At 39.0% G+C, this 21,890-nt stretch overlaps 1 protein-coding gene across 8 annotated transcripts in view; it reads right to left on the reverse strand.

Moving 5' to 3' along the window:
- Positions 1–21,890, reverse strand: part of PPP1R12B (protein phosphatase 1 regulatory subunit 12B) — a 222,102-nt gene that overhangs the window by 137,662 nt on the left and 62,550 nt on the right. For all 8 annotated transcript variants that reach the window (XM_073217141.1, XM_073217144.1, XM_073217143.1 and 5 more), the window contains exons 3-9: positions 19,265–19,383; positions 10,471–10,630; positions 9,054–9,198; positions 8,096–8,170; positions 6,226–6,305; positions 4,086–4,225; positions 1,031–1,143 (exon numbers count right to left, since the gene is read on the reverse strand). In XM_073217141.1, the coding sequence (XP_073073242.1) occupies positions 1,031–1,143; positions 4,086–4,225; positions 6,226–6,305; positions 8,096–8,170; positions 9,054–9,198; positions 10,471–10,630; positions 19,265–19,383 (832 nt within the window). The remainder of the gene's footprint in view (positions 1–1,030; positions 1,144–4,085; positions 4,226–6,225; positions 6,306–8,095; positions 8,171–9,053; positions 9,199–10,470; positions 10,631–19,264; positions 19,384–21,890) is intronic.

The raw sequence follows: 21,890 nt of genomic DNA on the forward strand, positions 1-21,890 counted from the left end.
AGTACCTTTCTTTTAAAAAAGCAGAAAGTCTAGTTAGTCACACCAGAAGCAGTGGGAATATGGGACGTACCACTAAATGGCTAGATGAAAAGTGAGGCCTGCATTTTATAGGAAACCTAACGATTCACCATGATGCACCTACAGATAAGTAGCCAGGCCATTGTTTCCTCATTTCCACAATGATACCATAACCTTGTCTTTTCAATTCAATTCATGAGGTACTAAGATCAGTAAGTTAATATCTATAAAACCACACAGCTTTTCAACAGCTTCATTCCAAAGAACTCAGATCAATTCTTAATCTCAAAACTAATTTTCTATCTTGTAGAGCAGGTCATCATTCACCTGTCTCTCTGACTGGAGGCCTACAGCCTCTCAGCGGCCCCGGCCGAGCTGAGGAGGAAGCACCCCTGGTGTCTCAGTCTCTTCCTTCCCCTGATCTCTACCCGTCATAAACTATAAACTTTACTCGTAAAAACAAAGACAAGAGAGCAGTTGTAAAACAGCCAAAGCGGGGACCAGGTATCTTCCTGACCCACAATGAGTTTTATATATGCTTACCCTAATTCAGACATGAAGAAAATAGGAAAGTGACAGCCGTTTCTTTGGTCTCAGACTAATATTCTCTGTTATCTAAATACACTGTAGTCAAATTTGTTCGGTGATGGTTTTAGTTTTTATGGACAGTGTTATAGATACAGTGTCTGTGTTCCTTCCCCCCAAAATTCACGTTGAAGGCCTAACCCCCAGCGCGACTGTACTTAGAGATCAGGCAGCTATCTGTGAGCCACGGACAGTCCTCAACAGGCAATGAATTGGCTGACACCTTGACCTTGGACTTTCAAACCTTCAGAACTGTGAGAAATAAATTTCTATTGTTTAAAGCCACCCAGTCTGTCATATTAACAGCCTGATCAGGCTAAGACAGGCAAGAATGGATCTTTATTGTTTTGCAAGAATGTACCTTTGAGGCCTTTCTATTGTATGTTATGCAGCAGGGAAAACAATATCCCAACCCCCAAGTACTCACCCTCCTAGCCGAGGAGGCAGAGAAGGCGCTCTGTGCGGGCGGTGGCATCTGTTCCGTGGCGCTGCTCTTGCTTTCAGAGCCGGAATGGTTGACGACGGCTTCCGGCCTTTTACCTATTATTTAGGACAAGAAAAGCAACAAGTGCAAGTATGAAAACCTCACCTGTGAGCACGCACTTCTCTGCTAACAAAGGCCTCCCCATTACCAAAAAGACCATCAGGGCCGTGTTAATGCGTGGATTCAAACTAAGATGAAATCCCTAGCAACTGTTGCCATAAGAAAATTAACTCAGTGGTATTCCTGCCTTGATGGGCTCCAACTCAAATTCCCAGATACATAACTGAAAACTTTCCCCACGGTTATATATGATCTATAAAACTCATCAGCAAGTACATGTTAAGAATCAACTATTTTGGGGGATTGGGCAGGAAAAAGCAGGAAAAACATAAGGTAGATCTTGCTTTCTAGGTAATTACAATCAAGAAAAGAGATAAGATGCCTAAGATAACAGTGACAATACTTGGTAGTATAAGTGATATCACAGAGGTTCAAACAAATAGCTACAGGAGTCAGAGGAGAGAAAAACTTGTATCTCTGATGATAAGGCTGCTTAAAGGAAGATGATTTGAGACATGAGTAAAATTTCAACAGGCAGAAATGAGTAGGAAAGCTGGCTGGAACCATCCGGCCTCTGCCTACATCAGGCTACTGGCTACTGCATCCGCTCTAAGGTGCCCCGTGCCGCCCTCACTGTGTCCCCCTGACCGCTCCCTTCTCACTCCCGCCCTGCCTTCGCTGACGCAGAAACGCACATCCCGGGGTTCCTCAGCTCGCCTCCTCCTTCGTCTCCCTCACTGATTCCACCTCTCTTCCTCAACACAGTAAACCCCGAGATTCCATTTTGTACATCTTTTCTCTACCATCTCTTCCTTGGGAAATCTCACCCTTTCCCATAGTTTTAGCTTTCTCTCTTTAGGCAGATAATTTCCACATTTCACTGCCCTGCTACTCTGAGAAGTCCCAGATCGAAGTCAGGATCTCACACATGCTACTTGCCAGCCAGCTATGAAACCTAATTCCTCTAACCTCTTGCAGTGTCAACTTCCTGTTCTAAAAAGTTGTGATGATAATACATCCTTCTGAGTGTGGTTGTAAGGATTAAATAAAAATGTATATGTGCGTTGCAAAATAAAAAGCATTACAGAAGTGTAAAGTGTTATTATAATCCCCCAAACGAAATATAATCTTTCCTACTAGTGAACACCGTTGACTGCATTTATTTCTCTCATGTGACATGTGTTTTGTTCATGCACCTGCCTTCCATCCCCCTACATCCCCTGGATATAACCGATAAAAAACATTTAATGGGTGTGAATACCTGTCATGTGCCAGGCATTGTGCTGTGACCTGGGAGCAAATGACAGACCTAGAGCTCCAGCCAACATGACAAGAGCTACAACAGAGATAAGGAAGCAGAGCTGGAGGGATACAAAAGAGGGGAGCAGTCATCAAGGGGAGGGAGAACAGTGAAGTGGCCCGTTCTTTTTCAGCTTCTCGTACAGAAAAACCTAAATAAAGACTTCTTCAACCTGACAGATCCTATAGCTTCTAACAGAAATCATTCAATAAGCATTTGCTGGCCAGGAAGGAATTATAAGGCACAAGTAAATGTTCAGGGGCAGGAAAGCTCAGGACATATTTGGGGAAAGCAAGCAATCCAGCCTGGCTGGCATATGTCCTTACCTACGTATGGCACGGAAAGGTCATCTGGAGCTAGTTTATGAAAGGTCTTGAAGGCCAGGCTATAGGGTTTGGGATTTACTCTACAGGCAAGGATAGACTGGGGAAGGTGGTCACAGAAGATTTATGGACGGGGGTGTGGCATAATCGAAGACTGCTGTGCATGGGCTCCAGGGAAAGAGAGACCTGAGGCATGGGTACATATTATGAAGCAATTACAGTAGCTCAGACAGCTCCCTCACATTTTTCTCATACCTTGATAGCTAACAGAGTGATTTAGTATATAGAGCAAGCCCAGTCAGTCAATTCCAGACAACACTTAAAGCCTAAGATATGTAGGCAGTCAACAAACAATAAAAATATTTTAAAAGATGGATCTTTATAAATTCTGATAGGTACTACACTAGTATTTCAGAGCAGGCTGTGCCTGCTCAACAAAAATCCAAGTCTCAGTGACAGACTCAGTGGGCACCTGTCTCCTCTACAGACCAGTCCCTGACTTCCCTTGGTGGCATTCAGTGAGCTCACACTGACACCACTAACACCTGTCGGTGAATGGGGGATATAATGTGCTATATGATTTATCATTAACTCCCAATTATCCATGAGAACTATTCTGTTGCAGTTGAACCTCTGTTCAGTAAAACTCAGTATCTGTTTTCTCAGTGTCTGCCTGACTATGCATTAAAACCTTTGGGTTATTCTACAGCTTTTTTATCTGACCATGTTCAGACCTTATTCTCACTGTTGGGGTTCCTGTCTTGCCATGTAATGAACTTACGAAGCTCCATATGATGTATACATATCCATAAGAGTCATAAAGGTAAATTTGATTTTATTCCTTCTTCAATCTGACTCAGGAATTGAAGGAGCTTCAATAATGAGAAGGAAAAATAAAAAGATTTTGGTATTCTGTTTTGGGTATCAGATAAACCTGAGAACTACATGCAAATTTTCACCAGTTGGTTGAAGGTACTTGACCAAAAGTGCCTCTGCAAGATCTCGCCTCCTCTGCCTCTCAGCAGACCGGACTTCTGGAATGTGCTTCCCTACCGACCTGAGCTCAGAGCAGTTGGCTCCCTTACACAGGAATTCTTCGTGCACCTTATCACATGGTTAACAAGAACTGGTAAACATATTCCAACATAGCTCACAGCTTTTAGAATGAAGTTCTCAGCAGCAATTTGATCTTATCGTTGAAAACTAAACTCGAAGCTCTTTTGGAGCCCTCTGAGGCTGTCCTGCTCTCTGACCAGCAGTGATCTCCGCGTGCTATGGGGATGGAGAGTCTCTGCTATGAACACCTGTGCATTACCTGCCTCCTTCTCAGTTTCTGACTCTGAGGCCTCATCTTCGCCATCCTCCTCCTCTGAGCTGGAGCTGCTGGATTCCTTGTTTTCTTCCCCCATTTCTTGGGACTTGGGTGTCTCCTCCTCATAGAGTATCTTCTCTTTGCTTAATTAAAGATGAATTTGAGTGTAATTCAGAAATGACAAATCATTTAAGTTCACTGACAATCAGGTGTAAGGAGAATGAGTCCATAAACCTCTGTGTAGAAGGAATTACAGAAATATATTCAAATCCTTCTTTACATGCTGCGTTCTTCTGAATCCTTGGGTTTTTTGCAGACTAAGATTTATTATTTGACTTTAGAGTCTGACTTAGGCAGATCTAGCCTGTTTAAAACATGGAGAAAAGGAGGACTATGATCTTGTTGATGGAGCAGGTAAAAAAAAAAACACATTTTTAAAATCATTTAACAAATGTTTTCTGAATGTTTATTACATGCCAGGAATTATGTTAGCCACTGGTATGGTGGTAAAAAGACATGCTCCCTGAGTTTACAGAACTTTTAGTTAGGGAAACAGTTGGGACTAAGAATCCCTAAGCTAGGAGAAAGGAAATACTCAATAAATTTAAACACTCCATCCATCCTCAGTATCTCTCCCCTTCACGTCAATGCCACCTGCTTGCCCCTCAAACATTTCTACATGTTTAAAGATCATGTGGCCAGCTACATGCAAGAGAATGAAACTGGATCACTGTCTAACCCCACACACAAAAGTAAACTCAAAGTGGATCAAAGACCTGAATGTAAGTCATGAAACCATAAAATTCTTAGAAGAAAACACAGGCAAAAATCTCTTGAATATAAACATGAGCAACTTTTTCCTGAACGCATCTTGGGCAAGGGAAACAAAATAAAAAATGAACAAATGGGACTACATCAAGCTAAAAAGCCTCTGTACAACAAAGGACACCATCAGCAGAACAAAAAGGCATCCTATGGTATGGGAGAATATATTTGTAAATGACATAGCTGACAAGGGGTTAACATCCAAAATATATAAAGAACTCACATGCTTCAACACCCAAAAAGCAAATAACCCTATTAAAAAATGGGTGGAGGATATGAACAGACACTTCTCCAAGGAAGAAATTCAGATGGTCCACATCACTAATTATCAGGGAAATGCAAATTAAAACCACAATGAGATATCACCTCATTGATGGCCAACATAGAAAAGACTGAGAACAACAAATGCTGGCAAGGATGCGGAGAAAGGGGAACCCTCCCACACTGCTGGTGGGAATGTAAGCTAGTTCAATCATTGTGGAAAGCAATATGGAGGTTGCTCAAAAAACTAAAAATGGAAATACCATTTGACCTGGGAATTCCACTCCTAGGAATTTACCCAAAGAAAACAACTTCTTAGATTCAAAGAGACATATGCACCCCTATGTTTATCGCTGCACTATTTACAATAGCCAAGAAATGGAAGCAACATAAGTGTCCATCAGTAGATGATGGATAAAGAAGATGTGGTACATATACACAATGGAATACTATTCAGTCATAAGAAGGAAACAAATCTTACCATTTGCAACATGGATGGAGCTGGAGGGTATTATGCTCAGTGAAATAAGTTAGGCGGAGAAAGACAAGTATCAAATTATTTCCCTCATTTGTGGTGTATAACAACAAAGCAAAAATGAAGGAACAAAATAGCAGCAGACTCCCAGACTTCAAGAAGGGACTAATACCAAATGGGAAGGGTGGGGGAGAATGGGTGGGAAAGGAGGGAGAAGGGGATTGTGGGGTATCATGATTGGTGCACATTGCATGTGTGGGGTCACGGGGAAGACAGTGTAGCTCAGAGAAGACAAATGGGGACTCTGTGGCATCTTACTATACTGATGGACAGTGACTGCAATGGTGTATGGGGGGGACTCGAGAATAAGGGTGAATGTAATAATCACATTGTTTTTCTTGTGAAACCCTTCATAAGAGTGTATATCAATGATACCTTATTAAAAATAAATAAATAAAGATTATGTGGCTAAAATCAAACAGTTTCTTTACTGTATACAGTCTCAAACTAAGTATGTCACACACACATATGCACCTACACACAGCAGAGGTCATTACATTTCCCAAGTCACAAATATCTTACTTCTTAAAGAATCCACTCTGCAACTTGCTGTTCAGGTCTGACTCAATGAGCTTATTCCGTGTCTCTTTTTCACTTCGAAGCTGAAAATTGAAAAAACAGAGAATAGGGAAGAAGGGGACTACTGGTAAAAATCAGCAATGGGAAGAACTCAAAATGGTTCTGTCATCCTAAAGAAAGTAGGACCAACACCAAAAGGGGAAGGAGGAACTGAGAAAAAGAGGAACACATCAGCTGGGTCTCCTTGGAATATAATAAAAAATCCTCATCCAAGGTGGAAGAGAAAAAGCATGGTGTTAAAGCTTCAATGAAACTGCTGCTATGAAATATCCAAACTCAATCTTCCAAAAAAAGCCTGGCTTCTGAAGGATAAAAAGCCAGAAAGAACTCTGAAAGAATTATTTATGATCCATGTACTGAATTAGGTTGGCAAAAGTTCTAAAGAAAAAACAGATACCAAATGGGAAATAAGTCCTTAAAAAAACTGCTATTCAGATACATGCTGTAGACAAAATGTATTTATATCCCTGGACCTGTTACTGTAGGAAGTAAAGATAAGCACATTCCCAGTAGTGTGGAAATGTTATTTAGAGAAGATATTATTTATGTTCAAAGACCAAACCACACTGGGTAAAGGAAAAACAAGAACTCTGTATTACTATTTTTGCAACTTCTATGTGAGTCTAAAAATTACTTCAGAGAAAAAGTTTAAAAAAAAAACACGAAAAAAACCCTAACTATACAAAGTATACATCTCATACAAGGAAGGCCATTGCTGCTAAATACCACCACCAATAAGTCCTAGCTTTTAGCAACTGTAATTGCTCATTCAAGAAAACAAAATGAACTTTTAAGTTGTGTTTGAGCTTTATATGTGCACTTTCCCACTGAGCCTTGAAGTAATGAAGATCTTCACTTCACCAGTCCAGACATGCTGCTAAACATATGTGAGCTCAGGTATAGCGGATCTATCCCATCACGGAACCACATAGTTCTTCCATTAAGAACTGCTCTAAGTTTCTCACAATTGTCCTACACTTAAGTTCAAAAGCCCTGAGCCACAGTCCAAAGGAAAACATTAAAAAATAGTGATTTTTTTCTGCCCAACCCTGCTTAAACAGGAGAATTCTCAAGCCACTAATGTGACTGATCTATACTTTCCTCATCCAAATTACTCATCCCCTTACAGGTAGGAAATGTGGATTATTCACTGTTTATCTGTATATTGCCTGAGTTTTTCCATTCTACCGTGTGTACGTGGGTACCATGCTTATGTATTTTTTTCTATACAGCACTAAGCAACATAATGGGACATGCAATGAAACAATAAGGCGTTTAGAATGAGAAGGAGGGTGAGGAGGTTTGAATTTTGGATATTTGATGAATCTGGAATAAGTATTCTGACCAAGTACTGTCTGATGCCAAATGACAGTTCTAGCTTTGTGGGTTTGTTTGCTTTCTAAGAGATATTTGCCTCTATGAAATCGACTTATTTTAAATAAAGATGTCCTTTTAGTCAGTAAGGGGAGAAAAAAGTTACATGTGTCTCTACCTTGGTGCTCCCTGTGGGGAAAAACTCTGATGTGAACATATCACATCCATTTTCTGGAACTCAAGGGTAATTGTTAGTTTGCTGTTTCTAATTTTCAGTTGCCTGGAAGCTATCTTATAATGAGTAAACTTTAACAGGAGTTTCTGGGATTATTTTCTTCTATCAGACTGTGGATAGTCCCTGAAGGGAACAATGACCATCTCTGGAATGCAGATACGCCCATTTAAACTCTCAGCAGACATAACTAATACAAGTGACTGAGATAACTGGTGCGGATCACAAACTGTTACAAAGCTTTAAAAGCATCAACCAAGGGCTCACCACATTCTGCTTCTTCTGGAGCATCTCCAAGTGCTCCACGAGACCCTCATCAGCCACGTCAAATGGTGTCTGGCCCTGGAGAGAAAAGGGTAGCATGACCAATAGAAAACCGAAGTAGTGCCCACGTGACTTCAGCAGCGAACTAGTCAATATTCACTTTATGCCTCTGCTCCAGTGACAGCGGCTTCCCTGGTTAAGCTACTCTGCATTTGATAATGTCTTCATCTAGAGGAGACACAAGAAGAAAGAGCAAATCCCTTAAATATAGTTTTGTGTTTCGTAAATCATTATTGAGGAAATCACCACCTCATTTCCAATGAGTATTGCCTCTTGGCAAATAATCAATTGAACTTTCTACTTGTAGCTGTTCAAAAATGGTCTTGATTGCTCTGATAAATTCAGTAAGAGGCTCTTAAAAGCCTTAGGAGGAGGTCCAGGACACAAGTGCATTACGGTTAAGTCACATCATTTCCCTTTAAGTGACAGAAAGATTCTTTCTTTTAGGAAACATCAGCACAGTTAAGGACCGTAACCCATAATCTGAGAATGAACCCTGGGTTCAGGAGAGATGCGAGGCTGATAAGGACAAATTAAAAAGCCATGTCTCCGCATTCCTAGAAAATTAGTTGAGACTTAATTCCTAGAAAATTAGCTTAGACAGTAGCCTGAACTTCCCCAGTATTCATTTTTGCCAAGGGAAAATACCCTTCCATTTGTTCATTTTAGGGTCTTCAACAGAAAGAGAAGGCTAGGTCAGTGTAGTTTTGTTACAATAGCAAAAAATCTGTGTTGGTAATGGGGCGGGGAGAGACGAGAGGGTATGGAGAGCAGAGCCATAGTTACCACTGATGCATATTTCCCTGCCCAGTAAGCCTGACCATTTAACAGAGTCTTTAAGCCTTGTTCTAGACAGCCAGCCACCAATCTCATTGCCTTTTACAGGGTCAGGCTTACTAACCAGTTTGTTCCTGACATCCATGTCACAGAGTGCTTCCGCCAGGATGGAGCAAGCCTCCTTCACTCCCCAGTGTGCAGCTGCATGGAGGGGAGTCCAGCCATCATGATCCTGCACATTGAGTTCATAGCCAGCCTGAATTAGCAGCCTAAGAAAAAAAACCCGAACAAGACATTTATATCCTCTATATTACAGCTTTCTGCCAGACAAACCATTACCTAATTGTTATATTAGATTTTGGCACAAGCACCAGGGTCCTGTGATTACTTCTACCCTCTACAGCACAACTCAGGTTCATGGTTAGCTCACTGAGAGCCAGTCATAGATCATACTCATCAACCCTCTCTGAAAAATCCTAAGGCTTCCTAGGTACATCCATGTTATATCCTACAAGAGACGTGCCTGAGATTAACCAAAGCCTAATTCAATCAGCTGAGCCATTTTGGCTCTACATCCAGGTGGTTTCCATTTCCGAGTGCAGAGAGGAAGCATATTAAATTAGAACTTAACTCTCTTCAGGGTGCTTTCCTTACTAGCTTTTTAGTTGGTCTTTTTCAGGACATCAACTTTACTTGGACTCTCATACCTGCAATTCTGCAGAAGTATCTGCAGGGCCTTCCTGCTAACTATAAAGCAATAAGTGAACTGCGTGCATGGAGAGGGGAGGACATGACTCCTGAGGCCCAAAGCACACTGTGCTGACGGAGGCCACCTGTATTCATGAGCCTCCGACACCTTCCAAGAAGTGAGCAGTGTGTGAATGTCACTCTCAGGCAGAAGTGGTATACCAGCACACTGCCACACCTACCGGAGACCCCTGATTAGGTGGAATATGAAACAGTGAAAGAGTCTGGCAACAACTGCACATACAGAGCCATTAGTGACCCGCAGACGGAGAAAGCCTGTCAACATTAAACACTAAGAGCTACATAAAGCACGTATGGATGTTAGGAAAAATGCAAGAGATAGAGCAGGAGAACCCAAACCCCTTGTAGAAGTTTGCTGGACACCGCACACTCAAGACCTGCACCATTAATCTAATGAGTCCAAAGAAAGTATCTGTCTCCAAAGAGGACCAAGATGATCACAAGTTGGTCTTACATTACATGTCACAAGAGGAGGAGGTTGCAGGGACATTAATGATAAATCAGAGCGGGAAGAGAATACAAAAGCTCACTTTGTAGACCAGCCTACCTCAACTCTACTTCACATGCATGTCAGAACCACCTAGAAGCACAGTAGAAAGGAGGGAGACCATCTATGATGAATACCAGCAAAGCAAAATAAAAGTCTGCTTGATCAGAGAAGAAAACAAATGAAAAACACACCGTAGTTGAAAATCTGATCACCCCCTCCTTCCAAAACCCAACTCATCTTCTCCCAGTCTAGCAAACTCCGGGTTAATGTAAGCGGACGATACCTGAGGACCTCAGAGTAGCCCTTGGCAGCAGCCACGTGGAGGGCGGTGGCCCCTGAGCGAGCCTGCCTTAGATCCTCTATTTCCCCACTGTTGAGCCACTGCCGGGCATCCTGTAACATCTGCTCCTCTTCTTCTTTTCTTGACTGCTCTAGATCGACTCCTACAGAGACCGGATACCAGGCAGACAGCATTACTAAATATGTCCATTTAAATATCAGGATAGTTTCTTTAGTTTCCAAACACATCATAAATATAACCACAAATAACACTTCAGTCATCCAGTTGGGCAGTCATCGAATTTACTCTTCATTTAGAAGAGCAACAGCATTTATACACATAATAGTAGTATTATCAGGGTTAAAGCATCAGGTTAAATATTGCGTGATGGCAGATTCATGAAGGGAATACTGCTTTCAATTTTAAGAACAGAGAGACCACAAGGGATACTATTTCTACACTATTTATTCAAAGCTATATATTTCAAAGTCCTTTTACATGTTATATCATTTCAGTTTCTCAACAATCCTTTGAGGTAAATACAATGGATATTATTATCCCCATTTAACAGATGAGGAAATAAACAGAGAAAGATGAGGTGCCTTGCTCAAGGCCATGAAACACATTAGAGCTGTCCCTAGAGCTCTGACATCCTGGGTCCCGGTCTGTCTGTTGCTCTTTTCTACTCACTACATCAAAAGATTGGTATCAAAATTCTTGGTTTCAGGTATGATAAACTTTAAAAAATAAACTACCTCTAAAGTTCATTTCCATATGTAGGTAAATACCTGGCCCTGAAACTATATACTCTAGAGCAGACGGGAAGGTGGTACGCAGTTAAAATTTCCAAGGGAATGTAGATTCTGTTTCCCTTTAAAACATTATGGAGGAACTGCAAGGGTTCCTCCCTTCAGCTAACAACTTTCCAACATCTGGGTGAGTGAAAGGGGTGGAGCTGGGCATTCTCCATTATAATAAGTAATGAAATGTCCCAAACACAAACATACCCATCCAAAGAGGTTTATGTTCATTAGCAGGTTTTATCCGTGCTTGGTCTGCACCCTTCCAGCACACTTCTTAAATAAGAACCTGTGAACTACCCTAGGATTATCTGATTTGGGGAGATGGATGGAGTGAAAGCGTAACCAGTTTACTTCATTTCTTTCTTCTTTTTCTCTCCAGCTTTACTGAGATATACTTGACATATAACATTACATTAAAGGTGTACAACGTGTTAATTTGATACATTTATATATTGCAAAATGATTACATAGTTAGCAACTTTCAAGTTCATACAATATTCTTAACTATAGTCACCATGCTGTACATTAGATTCCCAGACCTTATTCGTCTCGTAACTGGAAATTTGTGCCCTTTGACTAACCATCTCCCCATCTCCCCGCCCCCCAGCCCCTGGAATCCATCATTCTAGTCTGTTTCTGTGAGTTAGGCTTTTTTGGATTCTACGTGTCAGGGATATCATACAGTGCTTGTCTTTCTCTGTCTGACTTATTTCACTTTTCACAATGTCCTCAAGGCCCATCCATTGTCATATATAGCAGTATTTCCTTCTTTCTCATGCTGAATAACATTCCATCATATGTATCACATCTTCTGTATCCATTTATCCATAGACTGACACTTAGGTTGTTTCTGTATTTTAGCTATTGTGAATAATGCAGCACCGAATATGGGAGTGCAGACATCTCTTTGAGCTCCTGATTTCATTTCTTTTGAATCCCAGAAGTGGGATTGCTAGGTCATATGTGAGGAACCTCCATATACTTTTCCATAGTGGCTGTACCAATTTATATTCCTACCAATTGTGCACAAGAGTGTCCTTTTCTCCATGGCCTCACCAACACTCTTTATTTCTTGTCTTTGTGATGCTACGCAGTTTAACAGGTGTGAGGTGGTAGCTCACTGCAGTTTTGATCTGCATTTCCCTGATGATGAGTGATGTTGAGCATCTTCTCCTACACCTGTTGGTCATTTGTATGTCTTCTTTGGGAAAATATCTACTCACTTCCTCTGCCTACTTTTTACCTGGTTTATTTGGGTTTTTGCTATTGAGTTCCTTGTATATTTTGGATATTGACCCCCTCATCGGATATATGGTTTACACATATATTCTCCCATCCATAAGTTGCCTTTTCATTTTGTTGACTATTTTCCTGTGTGGATGGAAGCTTTTTAATTTAATGTAGTCCTACTTATTTATTTTTGCTTTTGTTGTTTGTGCTTCTGGTGTCATTTCCAAAGATATTATTGTCAAGATCAATATCAATGAAGTCTTCCCCTATGTTTTCTTCTAAGAGTTTTAGTTTCAGGTCTTATGCATAAGTCTAGACTCCATTTCGAGTCAACTTTTGTTGAGTGGTAACATAGGGGTCAAATTTCATTCCTCTGCATGTGATTGCCCAGTTTTCCCAACACCATTTATTGAAGGAACTATACCTTCCCTACTGAGTCTTCTTCGCTCTCTTGTTCAGTATTAGTTGACTGTACACGTAAGGGTTTACTTCTGGGGTCTCAACTCGGTTCCTCTGGTCTACATGCCTACTTTTATGCCAAGTACATACTGTTTTGATTACTATAGCTTTGCCGTATAGTTTGTAATCAGGACGTATTATGCCTCCACCTTTGTTTATTCTCAGGATTGCTTCAACTATTTGTGATCTTTATGGTTCCATACAAATTTAGGATTTTTTTCCTACTTCTGTTAAAAATGCCACTGGAATTTTTGATAAAGATTGCACTGAACCTATAAATGGCTTTCGGTAGCCTGGAATTTTAACAATATTTATTCTTCCAATCCATGGACACAGAATATTGTTACATGTTTTTGTGTCTTCTTCAATCTCTTTCATCAAAGTCTTAGCTTTCAGTGTACAGGTCTTCTCCCTCCTTGGTTAAATTTATTATTAATATTTTATTGTTTTTGATGCTACTGTGAATAGGATTGTTTCATTTCTTTTTCAGATAGTTTGTTATTAAGTGTATAGAAATGCAATTGATTTCTTGATTTCTCTGTGTTGACTTTGTATCCTGCGACTTTACCAAATTCATAGATTAGTTCTATCAGTTTTTTGGTGAAGTCTTAGGATTTTCTATACATGAGAGCATATCATCTGTAAACAAAGAACATTTTACTTCTTCCTTTCCAATCTAAAGGCCTTTTATTGTTTTCTTCCTGACTGCTATGGTTAGGACTTCCAGTACTATGTTGAACAGGAATGTTGAGAGTAGGCACCTTTTCTTGTTCCTTACCTCCAACAAAAAGCTTTCAACTTTTCACCATTGAGTATGATGCTAATTGTGGGCTTCTGATATATGGCCTTTATAATGCTGAGGTACAGTCCCTCTATATCCAATTTACTGAGAATGTTTATCATGAAAGGATGTTGTATTTTGTCAGGTACTTTTTTGCATCTATTGAGATGATCATATGATTTTTATCTTTCATCCTATTAATCTAGTTTATCACATTTATTGATCTGTGTATGTTGAGCCATCCTTGCATGTCAGGGATAAATCCCACTTGATCACAGTGTATGATCCTTTTATTATGCTGTTGAATTCAGTTTGCTAATATTTTGTTGAGAATTTTTGCATCTATATTCACTAGGGATATTGGTTTGTAGTTTTTTTTCTTCTTTTAGTGTCCTTATCTGGCCTTGGTATCAGGGTAATGTTGGTCTTGTAAAATGAATCTGGGAGTGATCCCCCTCTTCAATTTTTTGAAAAAATTTGAGGTTTAGTGTTAATTCATCTTTAATGTTTGATGGAACTCACCAGGGAAAGCATCTAGTTCTCGGTTTTTCTTGTTTGATTACTGATTCAATCTCCTTACTTGTTTTTGGTCTGTTCACACTTTCTCTTTCTTCCTGATTCAGTCTTGTTAGGTTATGTATTTCTAGGGAGTTATCCATCTCTTCTTGGATATCCAATTTGTTAGCATATAATTATTGCTAAGTCTGTCATGATCCTTTGTATTTCTGTGGTATTAGCTATGATATCTTCTTCTTTTCTGATTTTGAGTCTTCCCTTTTTTTCTTAGTCTACCTAAAGGTTTGTCAATTTTGTTTATCTTTTCAAAAAACAGCCCTTAGTTTCATTGATTTTTTTCCATTCTCTTGGTGGGAAGGGGCGTCTCTATTTAGTTTATTTCTGCTCTGATCTTTTTTACTTCTGCTTACTTTGGGCTTAATTTGTTCTTTTTCTAGTTCCTTGAGGTGTAAAGTTAGGCTATTTATTTGAGATCTTTCTTTTTTCCTAATGTAGGTGTGTATTACTATAAACTTCTTAGAACTGCTTTTGTCACACCCCATAAATTCTGGTATGCTGTGTTCCATTTTCATGTGTCTCAAGATTTTTATTTTATTTTGATTTTGGTTTCTTCTTTGACCCATTGGTTGTTCAGTAGCATGATGTGAATCTCCACAGATTTGTGAATTTTCCAGTTTTTCTATTATTGAAGGAATGTTCTATATATGTCTGTTAGGTCCATTTGGTCTAAAGTATAGCTCAAGTACAACGTTTCTTTGCTGATTTTTTGTCTGGATGATCCATCCATTGCTGAAGGTCGGGTATTTAAGACCCCTACTACTATTGTATTATTGTTTATTTTTACCTTCAGATCTGTCAGTATTTGCTTAATATATTTAGGTGCTCCAATGTTGGGTGCCTATGTTGTTTTGACTGTTTTATCTTCTTAATGAATTTAAAAGGGCAACAGACAAGAATTCCATGAAGAATTAGCAGTGATGCAAAGTTAAGTGTATATATATCAATACATCTCTGCATAAAGTATACTCCTTAATTGAAGAGTCAGAAATCAAAATAGAAAAATTGGTTTCTCAAATATAAAATATTTTTAAATATCCAATTTGTTAAAAAAAAAGTTTTCTGTAAATTATAAATACCAATCTTAGGAGATAAGGCAGAGTGGGACTGGATGGCGACCTAAGCATAATGTTCTTTAATGTAATAAGGCACAAAACTATATGTAGGAAGGTGGTAAAAACAAGCATTTACTGCCCTAGAGCATCACTATTTTAAAGTAGGCATCAGCATACTTTATATAAAGGGCCAGATATTAATTAGCTTCAACTTTGTGGGCCATTTGATCTATAACAGCTACTCAATTTTGCTGGTGTAGTGCAGACACAGCTTTGGATAATATGTAGACAAACTGACATGGCAAGAATTTCCTGTTCTAAAGGATCATATCAAGAAAGGCTACTGAAGCAAAAATCTTTCAAATGAGTTGCAGATTGTGGGTAAGGTAGTTAAACAGACTAAATATCACTACAAACTATGTCCAAAAATATTGTGGTGGTTCTAGTTTTGTGAAACTTCCTAAGACCTGTCCTCCCACTATCTTAACTAGTGTTATTCACAACATTTTTTTTTCTTTTTTAATTTTTATTATTATTTTTTATTTTGGTAACATTAATATACAATTACATGAGCAATATTGTGGTTACTAGATTCCCCCCATTATCAAGTCCCCATCACATACCCCATTACAGTCACTGTCCATCAGCATAGTAAGATGCTGTAGAGTCACTACTTGTCTTCTCTGTATTATACTGCCTTCCCTGTGTCCCCCACCCCCACTATATTATGTGTGCTAATCGTAATGCCCCTTTTTCCCTTTATCCCTTCCTTCCCACCCATCTTCCCCAGTCCCTTTCCCTTTGGTAACTGTTAGTCCATTCTTGGGTTCTGTGAATCTGCTGCTGTTTTGTTCCTTCAGTTTTTTCTTTATTCTATATTTCACCGATGAGTGAAATCATTTGATACTTGTTTTTCTCCACTTATTTCACTGAGCATAATACCCTCTAGCTCCATCCATGTTGTTGCGAATGGTAGAATTTGGTTTATTCTTATGGCTTAATAATATTTCATTGTGTATTTGTACCACATCTTCTTTATCCCTTCATGTACTGATGGACGCTTACATTGCTTCCATTTCTTGGCTATTGTAAATAGTGCTGCGATAAATGTAGGGGTGCATATGTCTTTTTGAATCTGTGATCTTGTTTTCTTAGGGTAAATTCCTAGGAGCAGAATTCCTGGGTCAAATGGTATTTCTATTTTTAGTTTTTTGAGGGACCTCCATACTGCTTTCCACAATGGTTGAACTAATTTACATTCCCACCAGCAATGTAGGAGGGTTCCCCTTTCTCCACATTCTCACCAACATTTGTGGTTATTTGTCTTTTGGATGGCGGCCATCCTAACTGGTTTGAGGTGATATCTCATTGTGGTTTTAATTTGCATTTCTCTGATGATTAGTGATGTGGAGCATCTTTTCATGTGTCTGTTGGCCATCTGAATTTCTTCTTTGGAGAGTATCTATTAGATTCTCTGCCCATTTTTAAATTGGATTATTTGCTTTTTGTTTGTTGAGGTGTGTGAGCTCTTTGTGTATTTTGGATGTCAACCCCTTATTGGATATGTCATTTTTTAATATATTCTCCCATACTGTAGAATGCCTTTCTGTTCTACTGATGGTGTCCTTCGTTGTACAGAAGCTTTTTAGTTTGATGTAGCCCCACTTGTTCATTTTTGCTTTGTTTCCCTTGCCCATGGATATATGTTCACGAAGAAGTTGTTCATGTTTATATTCAAGAGAGTTTTGCCTATGTTTTCTTCTTAGAGTTTTATGGTTTCATGACTTAACATTCAAGTCTTTGATCCATTTTGAGTTTACTTTTGTGTGTGGAGTTAGACAATAACCCAGTTTCATTCTCTTACATGTAGTTGTCCAGTTTTGCCAACACCAGCTGTTGAAGAGGCTGTCATTTCCCCATTGTATATCCATGGCTCCTTTATCATATATTAATTGACCATATATGCTTGGGTTAATATCTGAACTCTATTCTGTTTCACTGGTGTATGGGTCTGTTCTTGTACCAGTACCAAATTGTCTTGATTACTATGGCTTTGTAGTAGAGCTTGAAGTTGGGAAGCAAGATCTCCCCTGCATTATTCTTCATTCTCAAGATTGCTTTGGCTATTTAGGGTCTTTTGTAGTTCCATATGAATTTTAGAACTATTTGTTTCAGTTCTTTGAAGAATGCTCTTGGTATTTTAATAGGGATTGCACTGAATCTGTAGATTGCTTTAAGCAGGATGGCCATTTTGACAATATTAATTCTTCCTACCCAAGAGCATGGGATGGATTTCCATTTGTTAGTGACCTCTTTAATTTCTCTTAAGAGTGTCTTGTAGTTTTCAGGGTATAGGTCTTTCACTTCCTTGGTTAGGTTTATTCCTAGGCATTTTATTCTTTTTGATGCAATTGTGAATGGAATTGTTTTCCTGATATCTCTTTCTGCTAGTTCATCATTAGTGTATAGGAAAGCAACAGATTTCTGTGTATTAATTTTGTATCCTGCAACCTTGAATTCAGATATTAGTTCTAGTAGTTTTGGAGTGGAGTCTTTAAGGTTTTTTATGTACAATATCACGTCATCTGCAAAGAGTGACAGTTTGACTTCTTCCTTACCAATCTGGATGCCTTTTATTTCTTTGTGTTTTCTGGTTGCCGTGGCGAGGACCTCCAGTACTATGTTGAATAAAAGTGGGGAGAGTGGGCATCCCTGTCTTGTTCCCAATTGTAGGTGAAAAGCTTTCAGCTTCTCGCTGTTAAGTATGATGTTAACTGTGGGTTTGTCATATATGGCCTTTATTATGTTGAGGTACTTGCCCTCGATACCCATTTTGTTGAGTTTTTATCATGAATAGATGTTAATTTTGTGGAATGCTTTTTCAGCATCTATGGAGATGATCATGTGGTTTTTGCCCTTCTTTTGTTGATGTGGTGGATGATGTTGATGGATTTTCGAATGTTGTACCATCCTTGCTTCCTGGAAATGAATCCCACTTGATCATGGTGTATGATCCTCTTGATGCATTTTTTAATTTGGTTTGCTAATATTTTGTTGAGTATTTCTGCATCTATGTTCATCAGGGATATTGGTCTGTGATTTTCTTTTTTTGTGGGGTCTTTGCCTGGTTTTGGTATTAGAGTGATGCTGGCTTCATAGAATGAGTTTGGAAGTATTTCCGCCTCTTCAATTTTTTTGTAAATCTTTAAGGAGAATGAGTATTATGTCTTCTCTAAATGTCTGATAATCACAACATTTTTTAATTAAAAGAACCCAGAGACCTCTAACAGGAAAATCCTGACCTATTCTTTAGAGTGGGTTCTTCTGAAACTATAAGTATTTTTAGAGTTTATCCTTCTAAGGTTAACTTCTTTACCTTAACAAACTACCAGAATAATTTTCATCGTTAGTATGGTTAAAAATCATTTCAGACATAATAAATAACTTTACTAGCACCACTTTCAGCTCTCATCAAGAGAAGATGCAGTCATGAACAGAATTTGGTCAACACAATACTCAAATTTACATTGTTTCTCATCCTTTCTTTGTACTTGCAACGTGTACCAACATACCATGTACGCAAGTACAAAATTTTTATGCTTCTCATCAGTCTAATTTGTATCACCAAGGAATAATCAAGTTGATCCTAACTACACAATTGGCACGTAACCTCAGAATGGCAAACACAAGGAATGACTGGCCATCCTTTTGACACGCGGCCTATTGTGTATTATTAAGAGGACACATGAGGTCAGCAATTGATGACTCATGCTGTGCAGACAGAGCTAATCCTCGGCTATCATATGATAATGAAAAGCTCTACACAGCAAATGGATTTTTTTCTGTAAGTGACGATGTTTGAGAGTCTCCTGGCCCCCTCCTATCCCTTCGGTTACCTTGCTTCTTCACCTGCTCCAGCAAAAGATCCTTCATGGCAGGCTCTTCTGCAAGGTCAGAGGGGACTTCACCTTCACTATTCACAATGCCCACACTGGCTCCATGGTTAATGAAATACCTGTTTAGACAAGATCCAGGATCAGTTTTATCTCTGTAAGTCTAATATCAATTTATACTCATGCATCTGGAGTTGAGTGCAGAGCAAGGCCTCTGGGGTTTTAAATAAGGTCCCCAGATAAGGTGTTCCATTATTAATTTCTACCTTGATTAGCCTTCAGTAATTCACACTGAAAGCTTCACTATTTCCTGACAAGCAATGCCAACAAATGGGATTCATTTCTCACTCATATTCCCAACTCCCACCTTCTCTCTCCCAGTGGATAGCAGGAGACTTTCTAAACACCAGAAGGAAGACATGCAGCCCTAACCCACTATCCCTGTGTTGGTTCAAACACAGGTTCCCAAAAGGACACACTACACTTAAAATACTGAGAATTAGAGTCCTCAGGGGTTATGTAAAGAAGTAATTCTCACAAAAACTTTCCCAACACACAGTATAGTATATGAAGTAGTGTTAGGGTGTGAAAATAGAAAAATAAAAGATGTATTAGAATTTGCATGAATCTACCTAAATCTACCTCCACAAAATTCTCCCTTCAACCAGCCATCTAAATGAAATCTTCTATACTCCAAGAGGAAACTAAATTGCTGAAAAAATACATAAGTTCTAAATAGATTCTATATTGAAATATAACTTGATCCTGAATAAGAAAGGTCTAATGATTTTTAAAGGCTTATAAAGATTTTCAAAGTACTTTCACACGAATTATATAATGAGTCTTAGACAGTATTATAAAGTAGGTGATGTGGGTAGTATTACCCCTACTTTAAGAATTTGAGGGTCATATATGTTGAGCAGTTTTCTTAAAGTTACAGAGCGGCAAATGGCAAAAGTTATGGCCCTAGTCTTTTGACTTCAAGACTAGTTCTTGTTTTTATTACCTTAAAAATAATTTTTGCCTGTTTCTGTGTTAATTTTATTAATTTTTAACTAAGGCACATACAATAAAATGCATAAACCTTAGTGTACAGCTAAATGAATTTTGATATGTATATATACTTATGTAATCATCACCAGATCAAGATATTAAACATTCTCACTAATTTATTTTCCCCCTTTACCTATTTTACCCATCCCTCCACCCCCAGGTTCTATGGCAACCACCAATCTGTTCTCTGTGTTTATGAGTCTATTTCTGTTTGTTTGTTTGTTTGTTTTGCTTTTTAGATTCCATATATAAGTGAAGTCATATGGTATTTGTCTTTCTCTGTCTGATTTCACTTGGTAATATCCTCTGGGTTCATCCACATTGCCACAAAAGCCAAGATTTCATTCTTTCTTACAGCTGAGTAATATTCCATTGTGTATATATACCACATCTTCTTATCTATTACTGTAGTTCATCTTTGTACTAGATCAAGTTATTTTTGGGCCAGTGAGAATTCCAATAATGCTGGGAGTGCTATCAAATACTCAGAAGTATTTACAGGGGAAAGAAAAACTATTTAAAATAGACTTCAACCATTCAACAATTCAGTAAACAATTATTAACCTCCTCCTGTGTTTAAGGTACCACATTTTAGAGATTGAAGATTTTAAAAAGATAATCAATATATGGCCACTGTATTTAAAGAGCTGGCAGAGGAGAATCAACAAAGATTAGATTAAGACCATGTTTTTGCTTTCTCAGTGCTTACTACCTAGTATAACAGAGCCTCAATAAATGTTTTTAATTTATAAATAAATTCCACATATATAAAATACAAAGGTACCCACAACTCATGTATTTTTCAACTGTCCCTTTCCTTCCCTCACAGTCTCAGAGGAAGACAAGACTTTTCAATTCCACAAGGCTAACTCCTGTATCTGTATTCTTAATTCTACTGGGTATCAGTTATCTATCAATAACCTCTTCATTTACACATATTCAATAGCACCTCTCCTTCAGGCCAAAGGAACATTCAACTATACCTCTCAGACCCTGAAAACCAAAATGCAAATGATACACATAGTAAGTACTCAATAAATGCTGTTTGGCTTGAACTGTCCCCTGTGACGTATTCCAACTAAACCACTTCTGTTCCCGAACACACTGCCCTCTTACTCAGCTCTTTGACACGACCCAAGTCACTTCCTCCAACTGGATGGAACACCCTCCCCTTCACCTTTCCCATTTAGAAACTTTTCACATCTTTCAAGGTCCATGTAAAATGCTTTTGTCTTCATGAAGCATTTGCCTGTTCTCACCAACTGAATTTTCTCTGTCCTTCCTGTAACTCCACCCTCTCCCCCAACCCCTTCCCAGTACTAGCTCTGGACCTTTGTCATGTACACTGTATCTTGATGAAAGCACCTGACCAGGCTGAAAGCTGCTGAGGACAACTGTGTGTCCTCACCATTATTACTGGCATGGCATCTGACACTTTTTTTCCTCTTGGCACTCCCTAAATGTTGCTGGAAGTAAATGGAGCATCTGAACCGCTCTGTTTTGACATCTCCTCCAACCCTGTTGGATCAGACACGATGTCACCTGGTCATACAGGCCCGCGCTCTTCCTTTTTCTG

The sequence above is a fragment of the Manis javanica genome, chromosome 11 (genome assembly GCF_040802235.1).
Source record: "Manis javanica isolate MJ-LG chromosome 11, MJ_LKY, whole genome shotgun sequence".
Classification (NCBI taxonomy): Eukaryota; Metazoa; Chordata; class Mammalia; order Pholidota; family Manidae; genus Manis; species Manis javanica.